The sequence below is a fragment of the Arachis duranensis genome, chromosome 1 (assembly GCF_000817695.3).
Source record: "Arachis duranensis cultivar V14167 chromosome 1, aradu.V14167.gnm2.J7QH, whole genome shotgun sequence".
Taxonomy (NCBI): Eukaryota; Viridiplantae; Streptophyta; class Magnoliopsida; order Fabales; family Fabaceae; genus Arachis; species Arachis duranensis.
Window position 1 is genome coordinate 99263838 of NC_029772.3, and position 23976 is coordinate 99287813.

General features: G+C 37.3%; 6 protein-coding genes across 6 annotated transcripts in view; 2 read left to right on the forward strand and 4 right to left on the reverse strand.

The window, feature by feature from the left end:
• The window catches only part of LOC107470465 (protein FATTY ACID EXPORT 2, chloroplastic), a gene marked incomplete in the record, with an annotated part of 2360 nt that extends 2124 nt beyond the window's left edge, over positions 1–236 (reverse strand). Inside the window, 1 exon segment of the mRNA XM_016089866.3 lies at positions 1–236. Coding sequence (XP_015945352.1) covers positions 1–182 — 182 coding nt within the window.
• A 500-nt stretch (positions 237–736) lies between these two features.
• On the reverse strand, positions 737–4362 carry LOC107470448 (cation/H(+) antiporter 19). The gene is made up of 3 exons (XM_016089850.3): positions 3816–4362; positions 2471–3472; positions 737–2214 (listed from the first exon to the last, which is right to left on the reverse strand). Exons 1-3 carry the CDS (start codon positions 4026–4028, stop codon positions 994–996), a joined length of 2436 nt encoding a protein of 811 aa, XP_015945336.1. The 5' UTR covers positions 4029–4362; the 3' UTR covers positions 737–993.
• Positions 4363–7715: 3353 nt separating this feature from the next.
• Positions 7716–8141, forward strand: LOC127740627 (self-incompatibility protein S1-like). Its single transcript, XM_052251830.1, has one exon. The coding sequence runs from the start codon at positions 7716–7718 to the stop codon at positions 8139–8141; it is 426 nt and encodes a 141-aa protein (XP_052107790.1).
• Positions 8142–9661: 1520 nt separating this feature from the next.
• Positions 9662–11221, reverse strand: LOC107470425 (rhomboid-like protein 14, mitochondrial). Its single transcript, XM_016089831.3, has 2 exons — positions 10782–11221; positions 9662–10708 (listed from the first exon to the last, which is right to left on the reverse strand). The coding sequence occupies exons 1-2, from the start codon at positions 10992–10994 to the stop codon at positions 9902–9904; spliced, it is 1020 nt and encodes a 339-aa protein (XP_015945317.1). The 5' UTR covers positions 10995–11221; the 3' UTR covers positions 9662–9901.
• Positions 11222–16836: 5615 nt separating this feature from the next.
• Positions 16837–20068, reverse strand: LOC107471691 (uncharacterized). Its single transcript, XM_016091182.1, has 5 exons — positions 19847–20068; positions 19701–19782; positions 17597–18443; positions 17116–17441; positions 16837–16937 (listed from the first exon to the last, which is right to left on the reverse strand). Exons 1-5 carry the CDS (start codon positions 20066–20068, stop codon positions 16837–16839), a joined length of 1578 nt encoding a protein of 525 aa, XP_015946668.1.
• Positions 20069–20888: 820 nt separating this feature from the next.
• On the forward strand, positions 20889–21758 carry LOC107471680 (uncharacterized). Its single transcript, XM_016091173.1, has 3 exons — positions 20889–21028; positions 21140–21251; positions 21354–21758. Exons 1-3 carry the CDS (start codon positions 20889–20891, stop codon positions 21756–21758), a joined length of 657 nt encoding a protein of 218 aa, XP_015946659.1.
• The last annotated feature ends 2218 nt before the right edge of the window (positions 21759–23976 follow it).

The window sequence follows — 23976 nt, forward strand, 5'->3', positions numbered from 1 at the left end:
TGAGAGCTAGTGTTGGAATGAGTTAAGCTTTGACGCAAGTAACTGAATGCAGGAGTGTGAAACAGCGAAACGGTGGTGGTTGTTGGAAGAGTGTGGAAGGTTCTAGAAGAAGTGGTGGCAGTTGTGGGCCGAAGAGAGAAAGAAGGACTCGTCGATACACCAAACACAGCTTCTGCCATCATGATTGTAATCGCGGAGGTTCTTGATCTGTGTTTTTTATTTCATTTTTGTTGGTAATATTGTTTCAATCGGGGGGTTTAGTGTTAATTAAACTTGGATTTTTCTGGTGATTTGTGTTCCCGAGTCCCACGTGGAGTCCACCGAAGCTTAGCCCAAGAACGAGGCCCAATCTTCCTTGGTCCCCACTTTCTCATGTATAAAAATATAACCATAAAAACAGAACTCGCCCTGACCAAAAGTAAAAAAATACAGAACTCACAAGTCACAAGTAACTATATTGTTTGAGATATCATATTTGCATGAAATATCATTAAATATATACTTTTTTATGTTATAGAAAATTAATTGAAAGCATCTTTAACTTATTAATAATTTAATAGTGATTTGAGAATAAAAATGATAGAATAATAAAAAAATATAACAATAAAAAATATTTTTAAAAAATTAATCAAAAGAATAGAATAAAATAAAATACTTTTAATTATTAAAAATAAAATTAAAATTTATCTAAATATCTGGACTACAATAGTTTACTTTACTCTGTACATTAAGAGGAGATATTAACTATAGCTTATAGATTACAGAAAAATATAGTTACTCATAAAGATATAAGAATAAACAAACACTCACCTAAACCTATAATATTAATGTAAAAACATTAATTAATCAAACTAAAAGTACTAACTTATTATCGGAACATCTAAAAACTTGTCCAATGAGCAGCCCACTTCCACATCTTTTACAACACATCCTTCAAATCAATATATACGAGGGCGGGTAGTTGGGTAATAAAACAATTAAAAAGAAGTTAGATCAGAGCGGGGTATCAGGCTCCTCAAGTTGATCAATTTCCTCCATGACGAGTGGGTGAGCATCAGCAGCTGGATTGTACTGTTGGATAACAACAACAGACGCAGTGGTTGAGAATTCCGAAGAAGCCAAGAAGCTTCCAACAGGGCCAAGTTGAGCAGAGTCACTGTTGTAAATCAAGGGTGCAACGGATGGCATTCTACCAACCAAAATAAGGCTGGACCTACTCATCTCCCTCAAAGCAGCCTCAATGTCGTTTCGGCTATCCACTAGTCTCTCCTCATACTTGATTGACTTCCCCAAGAACTCGTTCCACAACTCCTCGTCTAACTGTTTTTCGTTTTCATCAATCTCTGTAACCACTTTCTGTTGCTTGTCTACTGACACAGCCACAAGCTTCGCCCCAAAGGCCAGGCTCTTCCCCGGTGCTGTAACAAACTTAACAACCGTCAGCGAGATACCCGGGTGCTGTGCCATCCTCATACCATAAGAAAGTGCTTCTCTACAATCACGTCCACCGAAGAACAACACAACTATGTTGTATGACACGTCAGATGCTTGAACCTGGCTTGCGCCGCCTAGTCCACGGTCAACCAAGATCCCCACAGAGCAAGGAGCGTGGCTCAAAACAAGCTCGTTCATGTGACGGAACGAGCTTCCCAGAGACTCCATGGATCCATCAACGAGTTGGTGCTTGTGGAATGGAAGGACAATCATTGCAGCACGCTTTTGGTGAGCGCTAGTGCAGATATCTACATGGATGTTAGCGAGATCAGAGATAGCAGTCATGGGACGAACGTTAACCTTGTTGAGTTTTCCGTAAGCCTGGAAAGCAATGATCATGTGATCGTTGTTGGCGTTGGCGTCGTCGGGTTTGTTGTTCCAGAAAGGAAGGCCGTTCCTGCGTGCCTTGTGGGCCATAGTGATGGCAGAGGAGCGCTCTGAGAGCTCCATAAGGTGCATGGCGTAAATGCAAAGCTTCCCAAACTTCTTGGTTCCGCGGGAAGATTCGATGAGGTTGAGCAAGGTTGGGATGCTGCGTGTGCTGTGGAAACATGCCAGCATCCTCAGCTCTGTGTCGAGATCCTTGCGCTGGATTGTTTTGTGTTTGTATGGTGCTCCTCTCCGAGCTGGCTTGTACACTGCCATCACTATTGGGGTCGTGATGAAGGTGGTGAAAAGTGCCATCAGAACACAAATTGCAAATGCTTGGTCGTTCAGCACCTGCATTACAAATTGGCTTTTTGTAAAATGCAGCTTTTGTTTATTAGTATTGGATTAAGAGAAATGCTAATGTTCATCCGAATTTATTATTTTTGGTTAATAATTTGGCCATCAATTCAATTTTTTTAGTTTAGTAATCTAACAACATATGTATGACATACTTTTAAACATTAATAGTTAACTGATGATAAAAAATAATAAATTCTGATAATTCTCTAGCATTCTTCTAAGATTAACGATTAACGAAGTTACATACCTTGCGATCCTTTCCAATGTTGAGAACAATGAGCTCTACCAAACCCTTAGTGTTCATGAGAAAGCCAAGTGCCAATGATTCTCTAAAAGGCACCTTACATGAGAGTGACACCACAACAGTGCCAACAATCTTTCCAAAGCAAGCATTGAAAATAACAAGTGCAAGCAATGCCCAAGAAGTGCCTCCACTGATAGTAGCCACATTTGTCTTCAACCCACTAGACACAAAATATAGTGGCAAGAAAATCCCACTGACCAAGTCTTCAATCTTCTCAATCAAAACCCCAGCAAAAGGACCATCTTTTGGGACAATGATACCAACCACAAATGCACCAAACAGAGCATGGATACCAATTGTATCGGTCAGAAAACTACAAGCCAAAACCAACGTCAACGTGAAGCATATGTAGGTCTCTTTAACCGGCTCCCCAGACAGCGAATGCTTCGCCATTATCACCAGCAAAGGCCTTATGCCATACACAGCAAAGAGTATAAAACCGGCACCACAAAGCAGAACCCAAAGAGAGATTATCGGAGAAGTGTTGTCACCGGAGACAGCTATTGCAAGAGCTAAGAGTATCCATGCTGCAACATCATTCACTGCAGCAGCAGACATGGCAATGCTTCCAACATCAGTGGTTAGAAGCTTGAGCTCGGCGAGGATTCGAGCCAAGACAGGGAAGGCAGTGATAGATAGAGCCACGCCCATGAAAACAATGAAGGCAAGTGGCTGAACACCTTGTGAGATGGTTGCTCTGAGAACAAAAGAGGTCCCAACGCCGAGAAGGAAAGGGAAAGTGATGCCGCACACGGCAATGGCTAAGGCCTTTGGCCCAGTACGCTTAATGGAGCGGACATCAAGCTCAAGACCAACGAGAAACAAGAAGAACAAGAGACCTACATTGGCTATGGTGTCCAGAACTGTTAAGCTCTTCTTTGGAAAGATTGTGTTTAGAAACTTCTGGTTTCGTCCAAATGCAGATGGTCCTAGCAGTAATCCTCCCTGGATCATAATATTCAATGAAAACTCATATTTGCACCATTTTTTTTCCCTTTTTTATGATATAAAAAATAAAAAGATGTGTAAATATTATGTAAAATTTTTCTATAAGAATTGAGTATAATTTCAATAGCTTACAAGTTTTGAAGGGTTAATAGCATAATTAAAATCTGATTTGAATGGAGATCTTATCATGTGAGACAAGAAACGATATATTTTAACAGGGAAAGAAAGTGACAACTGAGAAGTAACAAACTTTTTTTTTCAAACTGGGATCTAGTTTATCCCTATAAAAAATATGAAAAATAAAAATAAACAAATAAAGAGAGTAATTAGAAAAGCTTACGATGATCTCTGCAATAACTCTAGGCTGTCTAAGGGGTTTGCAAAGGAATGCAAGGAATCTGGTGAAGCCAACAACGATACATATTTGAACAATTAGCAATGGAAGAGCATAGTCAAGAGGATTTTCATGGTGGAACGCCCCATTGGACGTGGCTTTCATTGGTGCTGGACATGCTGGTGGTGCTGCTGCTGTTACTGGATTCGGCGTAGCCATTCTTGTGTCTTGTTAATCACTCTTTCTCTCTCTCTCTCTCTCCTTCACAAGATATAGAGCAGCATTAAGATGATTCAAGAAACAATCTTTTATAAAAAGTACAATAATCACAACGATATAATGGAATCACAGTGCAACGTAACCACCCAGCTTATCGTCTAGGGTCAATGAATAAGAGATTGAATCGGGAAGTTACCGAGGGTACCGAAAATAAACAATATGGTACATATTATATGACAATGTTGACCTTTTGAAGGTTTTTTTCTTCTTCTGTATTTTCTTTTGCTATATATGGCTTGGTTCAACAGCTAGGATATACGATTGGGTTTGCAACTTCCGCTTTTTACCTTATTAATTTGGGAAATCAACTTTCATCATACAGCTAAGTCTATCAGACGACTCTAGGTTGTTGTAACTTTTATTCTTTTATGCCAAGTTTTATTTTCTTTCATTTTTTTTTCTTAAGCGGATAAAAATTGATTTGCAACTATTTTGGTTATTTATTTCTTAATTAGTTGGCTATTATAGGAGGATATGATAAAGAAATCCGAATAAAGAATGAACGATAAGAAGAAGCGAAGATAAAATACGCACAATGAAAACATAAAAAGATAGATAAAATTTTTTTTATTATACTTCTATAAAATCTGTTTTTAGTCACTAAAAAAGGTTTTTCTTATTAAATTTTCAAAGAACCTGTTTTTAAAAATTTAGAACAAAAGGTAAAAATTGAAAGAAACAGTTAACATACAGAATTATTTTAGTTGTATTTTTTAATTTTTTTATAAAATAAGCGAAGTAAATTACTCTTCTCTCTTGATCACAAAAAAATGTGCATAAAATAACTAGAAATTTTTATTCATCAAAATTTTATTGGAATAAATTACAAAGAGTGTTTAAATAGGTTTCTACCAAGTCAGCTTATAAAATAAGATAAGATAACTTAATTTAAATTTTCTAAAAAAAATAAGATAATTTAATAATTAGATTTGATCTTTATTAGATTAGATTATATTAATTTAAATTTAGAAGATATTCTCCACGTCCAAACAATTTTAATATCTAAGTTCATCAAAGTGATTTTAGGTCACGCGTTTTTCTCGCTTTCTTCTTCCCTCATGCTTCTTCTCTTCTCTTCTTCTATTCTCTCCTAGACTTCTTCTTCTCTTCTCCCCACGCTTCTTCTTTTTCTTCTTCTCACGTTCGTTTACGCACGGAGCTTCTTCTTCTTCTTCGCCTTCCTCCTCCTCCTCATTCTCCTCCTTCTTTTTCGCGTTCCTTCTTCTTCAAGTGTTTTTTCCTTATCGTCGTTCTTTTATTGTTATTGCTGCTGTATTTTTTTTTATCTTTTTTCTCCTTCTCTCCCTAGTGAAGAAGTAGTAGAATGTGAAGAGGAAGAGTTTTGAATTGTGCATAACAGAAATGAACCGAAATGACCAACTCCACTGAACCGAACTTCATTCATGTGCTGAATAAAATGTCATAAACATTTAATTATCAAGAAAAATATTTCTACATGCACAAGGACTCAATTGAACACACTAACAATCAAGTAAATCAAAATGAGCAACTCCACTGAACCGAGCAACATTTATGTGTTGAATAAAACGTCACAAATATTCAATCATCAAGAATAGTATTTTTCACGCAAAAGAAGTCAACTGAACACATAACGATCAGGTGAACCAAAATAGTCAAGACCACTGAACCGAACGTCAATCATGTGCTCAATAAAACGTGATAAGCATTCAATCAGTAAGAAAAATATTTCTGCATGCATAAGAACTCAACTGAACACATTAACAATCAAGTGAATCAAAATGAGTAACTCTACTTAACCGAAAAAAATGTTGGTGTTGTTGGATCTGCGTGGGCAAACTGAGCAACATTCATATGCAGAATAAAACGTCATGAACATTCAAATATCAAGAATAACATTTTTCCATGCAAAAGAAGTCAACTGAACACATAACAATCAAGTAAATCGAAATGGTCAACATCATTGAACCGAACACCAATCATGTGCTGAATAAAACGTTCTGGATGCACAAGGATCAACTGAATACATTAACAATCAAGTGAATCAAAATGAGCAATTCCACTTAACCGAACAAAATGTTGGTGTTGTTGGTGATGATTATAACGAAAGAAAAAAAAGAAAAATCTACGTATGCGAATTTGAAAGAAGAAGGAAGAGGAGGAGGAAGAGGAAGAAGAGGAGGAAAAGGAGAAGGAGGAAACGAAAAAGGAGAAGACGAAGACTAAGAAATTGCGTTATGAAACGCGTGTGTGATCACGTTCCTTTAACGAGAGTGGTTTTTATTGGTATTGGGCCTACTTAAATGAACTTGGATGAAAAAAATATTTGAATATGTAATAACTTTCTAAATTTAAAATTCCTAAATAAATACTAAATCAAATCTTCTAACAAATCTTAATAACATAATAAAACATAGACCTAATAAATTTAAAAATAAACATTAATTTTGTAACTCTCACTAAACTTAAAAAATATTAATAAACTTCTTGTTATCTTGACTTAATTGAATGAATTTTGTCTTTTTTCCCATGATTAATAATTGATGTATCTCTTCATGTATGAGTGTCGCTAAATTCTCAAAGTTATCTTTAAATTTCTTTATGCGTGCTTTAGTAACGAGACTATCCAAAAATATAAAATTTTTATTTTGTCATTTTATCTTAAAATACCTAAATTATCCTCCGATACATGTATTAGGATATAATAGACTATTTTTCTTAGTGATTTATTTGTCATTATATCTTTCCCTTTTCATAGCGTGAGAGTTTTATCCGGCGGTGAAAATAGAAAGATGAGTCAATGTCATCACTTTTATCATCTTACAAAGCTTTTGAGTTTTGACTCTAAATTATCTTTATTTATTTATTTATTTTTGAATGATCGATTATTTATTACTCCTTATATGTCAAAAAAATATCTGTATAACAGAAATAAAATTGATGTTTCAAAAAATAATATGCTTATTTTATTTGTGGTAGTTAAATAAGCATTAATTATATATTGATATTGATATTTTTTACTATCATACACTTTTAAGCATTGTCATGATCTATTTATTTTGTAGATTTTGAATCAGGTCTACTTTATAATCTAAATTTCACTTGAATGCAAATAAATAAGAATTAATTCATTCAACTTTATATTTAAACATTTGTTTTAGTTATTCATGGTATCTTTTAATCTGATAGGTCAAAAGTTAATTTGTTTGAATTCTATTTACTATTGCAAGATAAGATTTAAATCCCCATTGATTTTATTAATTCATTCTTTATTATGTTTGAATTCTATTTACTATTTTATTTTCTATAATAACAAACTACGAGAATAGGAAATTACTTTCATAGCCAATCAATTATTTTCAAATTGTAACAATTTAATACACAAACTTATCATGTAGCGTATTCTGTTCAAACTTCAAAGAGAAGGAAATATAGGACACTCCAAAAATCACGAGTCAGTTGTCAAACAAATAAAAGTAATGCATCTCTCTTAAAGGCCTTTCAACAATACAAGCACGGCAAAACCAATGCCAGAAACCTTGTCAGATAGCAATTTCCTATATAAACTATGATGAGGTTTCATCTGTTTATGTTTTGCTTCAGATACTGTCGAGTCCGAAGCAGATAGGGAACAACAAGGAAGCCTAAATGGAAGCTTATGTGGCAATATTAGAAAAGATAACTTATCTTGTCGCCCTGCTTTTTCTGGTAATAGGGTTGTGCACCCCAATTGTTGTTGAGGCCAAACATGTGAGCATCAAGAACAGGCTGGGATCTGGGAAGAACATGACCCTGCATTGTAAATCCAAAGATACTGATCTGGGTGACCATAGTATAGCATATGGGGATGAGTTTGGGTGGGACTTCCATGACGACGTTGTCGGAACCACACTCTTTTACTGTGATTTGGAGTGGGAGAGAGTTCAGGAGTACCATTTTGATGCCTATGACTTCCACAGGGACTTTGTCCGATGCGGCGGTGATGGATGTTCATGGCTGATATCTGCTGAAGGCATGTATGGTTCAAATAGTCAAACAGAGCTCTGGGAATTCATGTACTATTGGCCAAACTGACATGATCTTCTTCAGTAGTTCAGTGTTGGATATCATATATTACAAGTATCCTATGACTATCATGATGAATTAATAATACCATTCTCTTCTTGCATTTGCAGCTTTTATTTATTTTTGGGTACAATGATTGATTGATTGATTATCACCCTTAACACCACCTTCTCCCAGCAATCCACTAAACCGTCAACCACCACCATTACCCTTCATCTTTACCTTTGAATAGCTCCATCAGCACCTTCAGAGCCACCATGGATGATGGACCCAACAAGGTCACCATTTTTTGCTCAGCCACCAACAAAAACAACATCAACCCCCCTCAACCATAATCGCAGTCATTGCGTAAACACCATTCCTTCTGTCATCATGTCCTTACCCATCCTCTTTGCCTCTTTATTCTGGTTCAAAGGATCACATAATCACAACCTGGTATACCAATGTTTTTTCGCCTTTAGTTTGAATTGTGTTCAACCAACGACTTCAAGTAATAGAGATTAATTGCATATATATAATGACAGCTTGGCCTTTAGGTTGAATTGCATTTCAACCAAACACTTCAACAAATAGATGATTGATAGGTTAAACAGGACAGTGGATAATAACAAATAACTAGAAGAATTGGAAAAATGCTTCTTTTCTTTTCTTTTCTTTTTTCTTTTTTGCCCTTTTTTTTTTACGAATGTTAAAAATAGGAAAGACCAGTTGGGTACTCTACATTTTTGAACTCCAGGCCATGGTCACAAGTTGCACCAGCAAGAACTTGAACATGGGCCATTTTTGCGGTATCCACCATACTTGAAGGCTGCCGTTTGTGCTCCCTTTCTCTGTTGAGATTTTTGGATGATTTCATCCACCTATTTGTTTACTTCCTAATGTCGTAAAGTTAGAATGGACCAAGACCATAACTCCATAAGTGTACATATGGAATATTGTAAATCAAATAAAAATTTGAGAAAACACATAGATCAAACCATGAAACTTAAGAGAAGATATTTTTCTTATTTATCCAGTTCTTCGGAAATTAACTTTGCAACCCAACCAAATTCCCCCACTCATAAGCCTAGGAACAAGAACCAGCATCCATAGCACCATAATCAAACCATGGAGTCCACTCCCTAGTGAATTCATGCACTAGTAACAAATGAATAGGTGGCAGATGTTCTAGAAAAAAGGAAACCAGGGTAAGAGGGTTTGGTGTGTCAAGAAAATTGAGAGGTTTAACTCTCTGGAACTATACTCTCTAATTTGTGTGCCTTCTCACTCTACCTGCCATTGTATCTTGAATGATGTAACATCACTATAATGATTTTATAGTTTACTTGATAATCCAAGAACAAGTTACTGTCATATGCACAATCTAATATCTTTGAGCTATATAGCATAATACTTCATCTTAAATGCTATCTATATGATCTGTCTAAAAGTAAAACCACGCAATCCCAAAAAGAACAAGCATCAATAACTTTGGTGAATGTAATTGCAATGAAATGAACAAACCAAAAAAAGGCACGAAAATATCCATCTTTTGGTGAATGTAACTTACTGAATTGATATTAATTGCGGGCGACGAATTGCAGTTAAGTACAAGGCAATTTGGACATCTAGTATAGTCGTATAGACGTATAGTTCTTTACAAAACTATGTCCTATAAAAAAATGATGCTAATACCTATGACATGAAACCTCCACATTCAACTTAATTCATATACAGCAATCCGGAGACCCTGTACCCTAAAACAATCCAATCATCCACCATCAACATCATCATCTTCTACCAGTAAATCTGTCGATCCTTCGGCGCCGCAATTCATCCAAGGGAAGTCCATCCAAATCCCTGTCCCATTGCATAGAAGCCAATCCACTTCCATCCCTTGTAGTAGCACACATCTCACAGACACTCAAATACCCTGAATTATCATAAGTGCAGGCCTGGCACCTCCAGAAACCCCCATTATCACCACCATTAACCCTCCTCCTCCGATTGCCGCCACCACCAACCGTCCCCCTCCCGGTGATCCTCCCACGCCGGGACCGAAACAACCCTCCCAAAAACCTAACCGGCCAATTCAACGCAGAACCAACACTCCTCATCAAAACACTCAGAGGATCGGATCCAAAGTAGTTTCCCCTCAACTTCATGTAAAGTATCCCGGCAAGTATTCCACCAAGGTGGCCCAAGAACGAAGCTCCAGGAACGAACATCTGAATCAGAATTAGCTCCGCCCACGCGGCGTACCGCGAGGGCACAATAACGCCGTGGACGGAAGTGTATTCGTCGGAGCGGGAGTTGAGGACGACCTTCATGGCAAAGAGAACGCCGGAGAATCCAACCGCGTACTCGCGGTAGTAAGGTCTCTCGTAATCGAAGAAGAGAAGCAGCGATTTGGAGAGCATGAGCGTGATCCCCTGCGACAAAGCGAGCAAAGAAGCCACCATGGAAGCGAATTCGAAGCTTCCCATTGATGTCTCCAATTGGATCCCCTTCCAGAGAAGGGAGAGCATGTTGTAGACAAGATGAGGTTCTCCGATGTGGTAGAACGGCGATAAGAGAAAGCGCTTCAGGTCCTTGTGCTGCAAATAAGATGAAATTGAAGGGTCAAATGTGAATTATGAAAAGTGAAGAGTGAGAGGGGAATGGACTTACCCTGAGGATGAGGTGGGGGTTGAACCAGACTTGGTCGATGGAGGGGAGGAGGGAGTGGAGGAAGGAGGGGCGGAGGTAGATGAGGGTGTTGGCGGCGATGAGGGCGGCGGTAACGGGGGGTTTTGAGTTGGAGCGGTAGTACTCGCTGAAGGCGTGGAGGGCCAGCAGTGGGATCATTCCCCGAGAAACGCTTCTTCCGATTCTCACTTCCATCGTTCTTCCTTTCTTTCTTTCTTGTGATTGGTGGTCGCGTGCAACTCTGAAAGCAGCGCGGTGATGCAATTGGTTAGGTGATGATTCCGTTACAGAGAAAGAGAGGGGAGGAATAAAATTATGTGGGGAGGGGACTTGCGGCGGAAGAAACGTTTCTAGAATTTCGTGTGCGCGAGCCGAGGCAAGGAAAATTCCAGACGCTTCCCTTTGCCTTTGCCTTTCTTCGACTAAACTGTTATTTTGGTGTTCAAAATTTATTGGCTCAGTTATTTGTATATTAGAAACCAACTTGTGTTAAATGATATTTGGAAAGTAATGTGTATTACTCTACTATGGACCTGCTTTAAATTTTTAAAGAAATAAAATGTTGAAGACGTTTTGTGGCAGAATGATTTTTCTTTTATAATAAATTAGTCAAAACGGCATCAACGATTTGATTAAATTTCTTTTAAAATTTTGTAGGAAGAAAACGTCAGCAACATAATGTGTAAACTTTTTTTTTAATTTTATTTTAAGCAAAACGTCAACGACGTGTTGTAAATTAATTTTTTTTAAAATGAAAACGTCAGTGACGTTTTGTTAGAATATATATTTTTAAATTATTTTTTGATGAAAACGTCGTTGACGTATTGCAAAAAAGTAAAAACGTTAGTAACGTTTTGTGAAAACGTCAGTGACATTTTGTGCTGGAGGAAATAAAAAAATATAAAAGTAACTATAAAAGAAGTTCTGGATTGTGTTAAAACGCAAAAATAGAGTATGAGAGTAAAGTTTAAGTGAAGTAATGAGAGCTTTGTTCTACAAAATGTGCTCAGTTTGAGAGTGAAAAAAATTTGTGAGTGAGTGTGATGAGTGTATGAAATGGAGGGTTATATTAGTTTAAAAATATATTATAATGGTCAGATTTTATCTCATACACATGAAGGTGTGAGTTTTTTATGTGAGAATCCATGTGTTATTGTTGTTCCTCTGTCAATAACATATGAAGGACTTAAGAGTATACTTTCTCAAAGTGTAGATCATCAAGTGCAAAAAAGAGTCATAAATATTCTGTATAGGTAGCCTGTGCTAGTATTTGGTGGTTTTGGCCAATTTCAAATAATGCATGTGACTGATGAAGATAGTATGCAAAGAATGTTTTTTACCTATCATCAAACTAGAGCACAGACCTCACTTATTGAGTTGTATGTTGAGTTCGAAGAAATCGATTATGTTGACTTTACAGAACCCAACATAGACTGGGTGGGTTATAATACTGAAAGCGATGAAGAGTTTGAAGGTAATTATGAAGTTGTTGGTCCAACTGAAGATGTAGAGGAAGATGAGATAATGGTTGAAAGAGATGTGGCTGATGTTGCAAATGCACTAACTGGACAACATCCATATGGAGTGCCATCTTTTATGCATGCTTTGAATCTTGATGCCATGCATGCACCAGAATTTCCTGAATACGTCAATACAGGTAATTTTGTTGTTGTTGTTGTTATTTACTTTTTTAATATTAGTAATATTATTATTTGTTTTGCTTTTATGTTAGTATTATTTTTAATTTTTAGATTGTTATTACTATTTATTGTTCTCATTATTATTAATAATAATAGAATATTATTTAGATTTTTTTTTGTTTTATTATTGGTACAGCCCCAGCTGTTGTAGCGAGTTTTTTATTTTTAATATTGGGCCTATGTTAGTGTTATCCACTGAAATGGCCAAAAATACGTATTTAACGCCGTTGTGGGAATACAGGAAAACGTCGTTGCCGTTTTTTCAGCGACGTCAGTTTCATTCTTCAACAAAACGTCGGCGACGTTTTGTACAAAACGTCAGTGACGTTTTGTGTATGCATGGTTAACACGTGGGAGAAAATATCTCCTTCTCATCGGCGTGAAGATTTTTAACCCATTCTCTTTTCCATTTCTTCATCTTCTCTTCAGTTCTACCACAAAACGTCTCCTTCCATCCTTATCAACCTTACCCCACCAAAAATAAAAAAACCCACAAAACAAAACGGCAACTTCCATATTGGGGATCATTCACCACAACTAAACCAAAGCCTTCTATTCAGGTAAATGATTTAGTGATTGCTTTTTTTTTTTTTTTGAACTGAAACTATGAACAAAATTTTTTTGAACCATAGACTGAGACTTTATAATTTTTTTAGGTTATTTTACTATTAATTAATAGTAAGTTAATTAATTATTAGTACTTAGTAGTAGTATTATCGGCGTTAGTATAGCATTATAGGTGTCAGTTAGTGTTAGGATTAGTTTTAGTAAATTAATTATTGTTAGTTAGTGACTTAGTTACTATTAGGCTGTTAGCGTTAATTTAGGTTATTGTTATTTAAAATTTGAAATAGCTGTTTTAAAAAACAGAATCATCTAAGAAATTTTTTTACTTTATAATTGATTTATAACTTTGTTAATTTAAAAAACAGAATTAAAAAAGAATTAGTTAATAATTTTCAGAATTTTTTTTAACTTACGTAAAATATTAGTTTCAGTAATTATTAATTTATATTTTAGTTTTGGTTGAAATATTTAATTAATTCTGAATTATTATAAAAAAGTATTTAAAGTAGAATAATTTAAAAATTATTTTAATTTTTTTAATTCACATAAAACATTAGTTTCAGTTATTATTAATTCATGCTTTTAGTGATGTTAGTTTAGTTTAGTTTTGGTTTAATTCATGCTTTTAGTGATGTTAGTTTAGTTTAGTTTTGGTTGAAATATTCTTTAGTTAAATTTGAATTATTATTAGAAAATAGAATTAATTATATAGTTATGTTACTTTTATTACTATTAATTTTGGAATGTGTTTTTAATAAAAAAAAATAGAATTATTAAAGATATATTAATAAGAAATTTTCATATATTTCAAATATATTTTAAAAAAATATTTTAATTATTTAAATATGTCCTTTCTAATCTAGAGTTTAAAAAAGAGGAAGATGGGAAAACGTGACATCATACGTACTGAAGATCATATTGTAAAATATCTTCGACATCCTGTATATGTAAGTAATTTTTATGTTTACTGTAGTAGTTTATTTAGTAATAATCAATTATTAGAATATGTAGTGATTTAGTAAGTGTTGAATATAATAGTAGTCATGAACTGGTTATAGTAATTTACTATTAATGATTAAATTTTGTTTTCAGGGTTCAAGAAATTTGCACATGAGACACTTACACCAAATAGACTCATATGATAATAGAGTGGAAGAACAACTGAAGGCGAGCGGGTTCTATTATGTTTCTCAAATTGGGAGGATCGTGTCTCATAGGCCGACTGTAGACGCACTGGTTGAAAGGTGGCGTCCGGAAACGCACACGTTTCATCTTCCATATGGTGAGTGCACGATCACTTTGGAGGACGTCGCAATGATTCTTGGACTCCGAACTGATGGTTTGCCAGTGACTGGATCAACTGATCATAGTACAAGTGGGTTAGAAAACGAGTGCTTGGCCCAATTTGGTGTTGTTCCTGGGCCGAACGACCACAAAGGAAGTGGAATCAAGCTGGCATGGTTCCGCACCCTAAAGCGGCGCCAACATTTGACTGATCAAGTAAGTAAGGAAATTTATGTGAAATGTCACATGATGTGTCTATTTGGTACGACGTTATTTAGTGACAAGTCTGAAATCTCTGTGCACTGGAAGTATTTGCCGTTGCTTCGTGACTTTTCTCAAATTCATAAGTTTAGTTGGGGTTCTGCTTGCCTTGCGCACATGTATCGATCATTATGTCGGGCATCGAGATATGATTGCAAGGACATGGATGGTCCTTTGGCGTTGCTCCTTGTGTGGGCCTGGATACGAATGCCGACAATAGGGCCTCTGCCGGTGGATACCAGCTTTCCACTCGCTCGCAGGTAATATTTAACTAAGTTGTCGATTTTGGTTTTTTTTTTCTGTATTAGTTAGTTTCTAATATGAACATGATATGGCCGGTGGAATGATTATCAACCCACCACTGAGCACTATAAAAATTGGACAACCTCTGACGTCAGGAGAAGGTTGGATGATCTTCCTCTGGATGGGGTAAGTGTTTTGTTGCAAAGACCTTTCATTATGTTGAATTAAATTGATTATTGGTGCACTTATACCTCTGCTATTTGATCTGTTTTTTCAGTTTGTGTGGGACGCATACAGTCCTAATCGGGTTGCGCCTCAAGTTATTCCATTTGACATTAACAACGGTGCAAATCTTTGGAGTGCAACTGTACCTTTAATATGTTTTGAGGCTGTGGAGTGGCATCCGACTGACAGGATTAGAAGACAGTTTGGCTTTCATCAAGACCCCCCAGTCGAAGCTATGAAACTTGGAGCGTCCCATAACAGTGCTAACAGGTCCAAAGAATAAGAACTGGGGCATAGAACATGCAGTATGGATCTCACAATGGTTAAATAGTTCTGTGTGTGTCTTAACAGGTGAACATGTGGACAACTATCAACCATCTGACCAGTACATGGACTGGTATATTGGTAAATTTGGTGATCACTTGCGGGTATCCGAGCTTGCTGAGCATGAGGAAGAAGGTCAACAAGAGCAACCACATCAGCAAGAACAACAAACTCAGCAAGAACAACCACCTCAACAACAAGGACCACCATACCCATACCTACCATATCAACAGCCATATCCATACCCACCACAACATCCACACCCACAGTACCTACAGGAATATGCAAACCCTTTCACCCAGCCTTTCATACAACCACCATACTCACAACCATATCCACATTATCCACCCCCACCATACACACAAGAATATACACAACCTTTCACCCATCCACCATATGGTCAGCCATCTACCATTTGTGAGGCATACAGGCCGACACAGGTACCGCAAGGTTCATTGACACAGTTACTAGGCGCAGTGGCACAGGATGAGGATCAATATAGACACATTATTGATTGGGTACAGGGTCCTGAGTCATCTCAGTGGGTTAATAATTTATACTCTATCGAAGACCCTATACAGGTGCCAGTGGCTGACGTTGTTTCCGGACGATTGTCTTTGGATGCGAGGCATCAACCGCGGGCCTATTCTGAGCATTCTAGGGCAAGAACTTCTATTGATTCAGTTAGGAGTGTCCACAGAGGCATTGGATGTTGCCAAAGTCCGGCACGAATTTCTATGTCTGAGGGTGACGAGGCGGAGAATGAGGATGCAGTTGATGAGACTCCTGGAGGTGAGGATATGGTTGATGAGACTCTTGCAGATGAGGATGAGGTTGATCAACCTGGTACAGGTGATGATGTTATGGATGACGATTCTGGTTCAGGTAATTTAATTGTTATTGTTGACTAGAATTGTATTTATCATTGATCTATATCAATATATGTGTTGGTTTGTATTGAGCATGACTATATTTGTGTTATCCTACAGATGTCCAAGGTCAAAGTAAAGGTTACAACCTTAGGATTGATCCGGCCCGTAAGAGTCGATCTAGATGGAGCCCGTCATTGATCAAGAAGAGGGTAAAAAAGGGATGCTCTAAGGTGGCCGAAACCGTTAAGAAAAGTATATTTAAATGAGTTAGCTCGGTTGTTTATGGTTTAGGGTCAGGGAATGTAATTTTATGTTATTGTTTTAATTATGTACCCATTGTGTTGTTTCATTTAATTCTCTAGTCAAAGCAAACTTGTAATATAACTTACGCAAAGTAAGTGTCACATGACTCAATACAAACATAAGGCTAGATAAAGTGTTGGATGCACCACAAATGACAAACTATAATTGAATATAATACTACATATAATGACAGAAATCACTAAGATCCCAAACTACAACTGAATATCATACTAACTAAGATGTTGGAAACAACTAAGGTCACAGACTACGAGTTTGGAGCCGATCCACTAGCACTGGTTTCACCACGGCGCGGGCATCTGCTTCGACTATGACCCTCACCGCCACAAAGCCTACAACGCCTAGGACCACGTAGATCACGAATATCCATCTCATTCAAGAAGCGAGTTTTCTTAGGACGACCTTTGGCCACTCGCTTGAGGTGGGGATTGGGTACGAGTCTTGGTCCTTGATGCACAGGCCATGTTGTTGGGTTTCCTAGTGGCCCGAATCGGGTCTTGTATACCTTTCAGATCTCACCCATCGTATAAACCTCGTGCACATACTGTTTCCAATCCAGGCGCTGGTTTGCACAGCAGGCAAATACATGGCGACATGGAATTCGATCCACCTGAAACTCACCACAATCACAATGCTGAAGGCGCAAGTTTACTGCAAACTCCAACCCACTTGGCATCTCGCGCACTTCAAATACCTCGTTCTGCCTATCAAATAGGTTAACTTGAATGTTTCCCGCTGAGCGCTGATTTGACAGAATTTTCTGAGTTGCATATTCAGAGAATAGTTGTCCTGCACTTATACGAGCCTCAGCCTCAGCTCTCTTCCTTGTGAACAATGCATTTAGCCTGTAAAAAGTTGCCTTAACAAGGGCTGTGACCGGAAGATTGCGTGCCCTTTCAATACTCCATTAATGCACTCCACTAGGTTAGTTGTCATATGGCCCCAACGATGTCCACCATCATATGCCAAGGCATACTACTGTCGAGGGATCCGGTCTAACCACTGCTTGTAAGCCTCCCCCCGCTCACATAATCTCTGGTAACGCATATCAAATTCACGCATTGTTCTAGAATAGCCAATGTTGACAATTAGCCTCTGCAGGTGTGGTGCCTTGAAACTCCTCAAAAAGTTGGATGCTATATGTCGGATGCAAAACATATGAATAGCTCTCGGATATTCCCATGCTCCATTACTACGACCCACAGCTGAGATGATTGACTCGTGTCGATCAGAGATAAGGGCAACACCATCCCGATTAACTACATGTGTTCGCAAATGGCTAAGAAAAAAGTGCCAGGCATCGGCAGTCTCACCTTCGACTATGGCAAATGCAAGCGGCACGATATTTCCATTGCCATCTTGCTCATCCCCTCGATAGACATATGTAGTTTCGTACTCAATAGCTGCTGATGGTTCTTTTGCAACCATTGCTTCAAACCATGTGGGCAAAGCTTCATATGAAGATTCCCACCCACCAAATATTTTTTCCACTGCCTTTTGCTTGGCCAACCATGCTTTGCGATAACTTATCGTGTAGTTGAACTTCGATTGTACTTCAGCAATGACAGATTTTACCTTTATGGACGGGTCAGCCTCAACTAATGGCTTTATTGCTTCTGCAATTGTTTCAGAGTCCAGTTTAGCATGATCCTGAGATATGGTACTTCTGGTGCACGTGTGACTACCATTGTACCTCCTTATCACCCAACAATACTGTCTTTTCATAAGACTAACTCTGATAAGCCAATCACAACTTATTCCATACTGTACACATTTAGCATAGAATGTTGTTGGTTCTGATTCATATACCCTATAATCAACTCCTCTTCGAATGGTATACTCTTTAACTGATGCAGTAACAGCCTCTCTAGAGTTAAATGCGTGAAGTTGCCGTTTTGTTTTGTGGGTTTCTTTATTTTTGGTGGGGTAAGGTTGATAAGGATGGAAGGAGACGTTTTGTGGTAGAACTGAAGAGAAGATGAAGAAATGGGAAAGAGAAGGGGTTAAAAATCTTCACGCCGGTGAAAAGGAGATATTTTCTCTCACGTGTTAACCATGCATACACAAAACGTCACTGACGTAAACGTCGCCGACGTTTTGTTGAAGAATGAAACTGACGTCGCTGAGAAAACGGCAACGACGTTTTTCTGTATTCCCACAACGGCGTTAAATACGTATTTTTGGCCATTTCAGTGGATAACACTAACATAGGCCCAATATTAAAAATAAAAAACTCAAATTTATTCACCATTTTATCCTTTTATATTTGTTAATTTTGTACTCGGCATTATTATTGATTATTAAAAGTTCAAATTTAAAATTGATCATTCTTATCTCTCACGTGAAAAACGGTTTTAATTTATTTAGCTAACTAACTAAAGTACCAATCAACTTGAATAATTTTTAAAAATTATTAAAAAAATGAAATTTTAAATTTTTAAAAATGAAAATTTAAACTTATAATCGTTTTTAAAAATAATTTAATTTTTTAAAATAGAATTTTAAATTTTTAAGTTATAACATGAAACCCTATCTCATTCTCTTTTATCATGTCACCGGTATCCTGTTTTTAACTGTCGCGCTGTCGTTGTACTTTCTACTGCAATTTTTCTTTGTGCCATGCAGGACCGACCTACATTAAAATATTCTAAGTTTAAGAAAAATAAACATCTAAAATTTAATAAAAAAAATATCTCAACTTAATAATAGAAACATTATAAATTTTACAAAAAAAATATTTCAAGTGTAACAAAAAACCTCGCAAAAATTTACTAAAAGAAACATCTCAAGTTAAAGAGAAAAAAACATCCCATAACTAGTTTAATAAAAAAAAACATCCCTAATTTTACAAAAAATACATTGCAAGTGTACCAAAAAAACCATCAGAATCTTCGCAAAAAACATCCGAATCTCACAAAAAATATCTACAAAAAATAGTAGTACGTTAAAAGAAACATCTGAATCCTCGCAAAAAAAATCAGTTTATTATAAAAGGTGCATGCTATGGTGCATATATCTTTGCCTAACTTACTAAAATGAGATAAAATTTAATATTTAAATTAAAAAATATAAAAATAAATTATTTTTTAATATTTAAAACTTACCATAAAAGGCAACTTCGGCAACTTCGGCAATTTCGGCACCAAAGTTACAGGCACCAGAGAATTGGCCATTATAAAAAGACATCTGATCATCAATTACATGTTTTAACCAGAAAAAAATTTTCAAAAAAAAAAGAAAAAATGGTAACGAACACAAGCGGTTGCGTTGCAATCGGTGACAAACAACAGTTATAATGCCGCTCATTCTGTGCAACAGGCAGAGGGTGGTCACCGGCAGACATCCGTTCAAGGTCGATGTCAGGTCGGCGGCGCAGTGATGCTACCAAGAAGGTTCCATCGTGTGTGTTGTGAAAGTCAATTTTGGTGCTAGGTGCAGCGGTTCCTTCGTACAACGGAAGATTGATTGTCATGGTTGGGTGCAGTCGTGATGTCTCCCGGCGACAGAGCTAACCAGAGAAGATGAACTACGACATCCGGAGAAGATGAAGTATGACATGGTTGGAGGTGGGAGAGGAAGGAGAGGTGCGGTTGTTTTCTTTTTATTTTGAGTAATAGTGAGAAATCAAATTAGAATTAGGTTTGGTAATGTTATGAGATTTTTTTGTGTTATTGGACTTTTTGTTGCGGCCCATATTGTAATCGATAAAATTCACTAGTACCCTAGTTGGTTTCCTATCCTTTTATAATAACTGCATGAGGTCACGTTTTTCCGTTCTGCAAACTGAGGAAGAACCACACAATGATACTAATGACAAAGACAAAGGAGCAAGAGAGAGGAATGTAACGCAAAAAGATATATCAGCCTTTAGTGTCACTCAAAATGCGGTCCAAAAAGAAAGCAATGGGAAAAAAAATTCAGAAACCAAAGATACTCAAAACAAAAAAACCAGCCAAAAAACCCTTGCAAACCAAAGAGCCCATCCAAAACAGAAAACTATTATTGAAACCACCAGTCCAAATCAAAGCCCCAAACGGAATCACAAATCCCTGACCCCTAGCTCTGACAATCAAAGCAAAAACCCACAAATTGAACAAATTATGCTCTCTAAATCTGAAAACAAGTTGAACCACCTACCAAACCATAATAGAACACAACCCACACAGCAACAACCCCTGCAAGAAGACATGCACACTGAGAACAACCCCCATCATTTTCAGGAGAACTGGGTGACCCCTACTTAGCCCTCAACAGATCAATCAATTCTAGTCGAAAACACTGGAAGGGAGGATATGAAGCTTGACAATCCACCTGACCCGAAACCACCGGATTTTGTCTCGGTGGAGTCTGAAATGCTTGTTGAAGCCATGATACAGTATGAAAAGAGAAATGAAGCCAAGGAAGATGCCCCACCAAGGGAGGAAGAGATTATGTTGGATGCTTGTTGATTGTGCTTGGGGGCCCAGGTTCTGTACAGCTTATTTGCTTGTCTATTCCTTTTCTTTTGTTCTTTTTCCATGAATCTGTTATCTTGGAATATTAGAGGGTGTGTGAACAAGGCATCTATACGCACCGTAAAAGAACTCTGCAAACAGTATCGACCTGATATGGTAATTTTATTGGAGACAAAGTGTAGTGGTGACACAGCAGATAAGGTGATTAGAGAAATGAGTTTTAATTATTGTATTAGGGAGGAGGCTGAGGGGTTTGCAGGAGGCATTTGGGTTTTGTGGATGAATCCTAACCTGAATGTACAGGTGTTGAGAAACCATCAGCAGTTCCTTCATTTACAAATTGTTGATTTTAAAAGAAGAGTTTGGTGCCTAACAGCAGTGTATGCTAGCCCACATGCTCACTTGAGATCTAAACTTTGGAAAGAAATGAAGAAAATTGCGACTGATATGAAATTGCCATGGCTTTTGATTGGAGACTTCAATGATATTAGTAAGGCAGATGAGAAAAAAGGAGGTGCTACTCTAGACATGCATGCTGTGAATCGTTTTAAGAGATGGATAGAGGAATGTGGTTTAATTGACATGGGATATATTGGCTCAAAGTTTACATGGGTTGGCGGAGTTAGAGGAGGGTTGAAAATCTATAAGAGACTGGATAGGGCTCTTTCAAACTCTGATGGGAGAATTGATTTCCAAATGCTAATATAAACATACTTCCAAGAGTTAACTCAGATTACCATCCCCTCCTAGCTTCACTAGAACCAGAAAGAGTGGATAAAGGTGAAAAACCCTTTAGATATGAGGCCATGTGGAAGACACACAGTGATTTTACAAGAGCTGTAAAGGAGTTATGGAATAAGGATGTTGATATTCCCAGAGCACTAAGCATCATGACAGAGGGTTTGAGAAAGTGGAATCTGGAAGTTTTTGGCCATGTTTTTAAGAAGAAAAGAAGACTCTTAAATAGATTGAATGGTATTCAGAAGTCACCTACTTATGGAAGGAACCCATTTTTAGTGGAACTTGAAAAGAATCTACAGGAGGAGCTTAATGTGATTCTTGACCAAGGGGAAATTTTTTGGCTTCAAAAGTCACGACAACAATGGATTGTAGAGGGTGATAGGAATACGAAGTACTATCACACCAAAACAATCATTAGAAGAAGACGGAATCGCATCTTAAAATTAAGAAAGGAGGATGGTTCATGGTGCGAGAATGTTGAAGAGTTAAAGCTCATAGCACTCAATTTCTTCAAAAAGCTTTATCAAGATGAGATGATAAGAAGACCAATCCTTGTTACTGAAAATACCTTCCCAAGATTAGAGGAGGAACAATATGAAGACTTGTGTCGACTACCTTCCGCAGAGGATGTTAAAAATGCCATGTTCAACATAGGATCGTTAAAAGCTCCTGGAGAGGACGGGTACCCAGTCCTCTTTTTCAAAGATAATTGGAAGACTTTGGGTGAATCGATTACAAAATATGTAGCAGATATTTGGAGAAACCCTAGAGAGATAGAGCACATCAACAATACCCTTTTGGCTCTGATCCCTAAGGTAAATCAGCCGGAGTTCATCACACAATTCAGACCAATCTCATTATGTAATGTTATATACAAATGCATCACAAAAATTCTAGTTGAGAAGTTAAAACCCACCCTTCAAGATCGTATATCTCCCTGCCAATCAAGCTTCGTACCGGGTAGAAATATACATGATAATATTATCATAGCACAAGAGATGACCCATGATATGAAGAGGATGAAAGGGAAGAAGAAATTCATGGCTCTCAAGATAGATTTTGAGAAGGCGTATGATAGATTAAATTGGAACTTCCTGGAAGCCACTTTGAGGGAGTTTGGCATAAAAAAGCAGGAGCTGGAAGATTATTATGGCCTGTGTAGAGTCGGTGCAATACAAGGTACTCTGGAATGGGTGTAAAACGGAGACTTTCCAACCAAATCGGGGACTTAGACAGGGAGACCCCATATCTCCATACTTGTTTGTCATAGCTATGGAGAAATTATCTCATGCCATAGAGGATGATATTGGGAAGGGACTATGGAAGCCAATGAGGGTAGAAAGAGACGGACCTCCAATTTCACATCTACAATTTGCAGATGATCTCTTACTTTTTGCAGAGGCATCTCTATCCCAAATAAAGCAAATCAAGAGAACTCTCAAAGGATTTGAAGAGGCATCAGGAATGAAAATAAATGTGGCAAAGTCATTTATTCTTTTTTCAAAAAATGTGGAACATAATATTAAAGAAAGTATAAAAGGAGCATGCAATTTTCAAGAAGTCTCTTGTTTAGGGAGATATTTAGGAGCCTTGTTAACTAATGGTCGAAAAAGTAAAGAAAAATACAAAAATATCTTGGATAGAGTTAAAGTAAAATTCAAGGGTTGGAAAGTCAATTGTCTATCAATGGCGGGACGTATCACTTTGGCTAAATCAGTTGTGAGTCCGTGTTTAAATTTTGACATGCCTTTTTCCCTCATACCAAAAGGGATAGGAGCCGAAGTTGAGAAGCTTCAACAAAAATTCATCTGGGGAGAAGATCAAAATAACAAAAAAATTTATGCAGTCAGCTGGGAACAAATTTGTAAACCAAAGGAGCTGGGAAGTTTAGGATTCCGAAAGATTCATGTGATGAATAAAGCATTTCTAATGAAGACACTATGGAGATTGTTCACAGAAAAGGAGGCGCTTTGGGTCAGAGTGATGTATAGCAAGTACGGGAGGGGAAGAAACCTCCTTCAAGGTATGGAAACCTATAAAACTGATTCCCCTTTGTGGAAAAATCTGGCTGCTCAATGGAGTAAACTGATAAAACATATAGAGTTCACGGTGGGTGACAGAAAGACTATAAACTTTTGGACTGACCCCTGGGTTAGAAATGAAGGGCAACTTTGTTTGAAAGCGA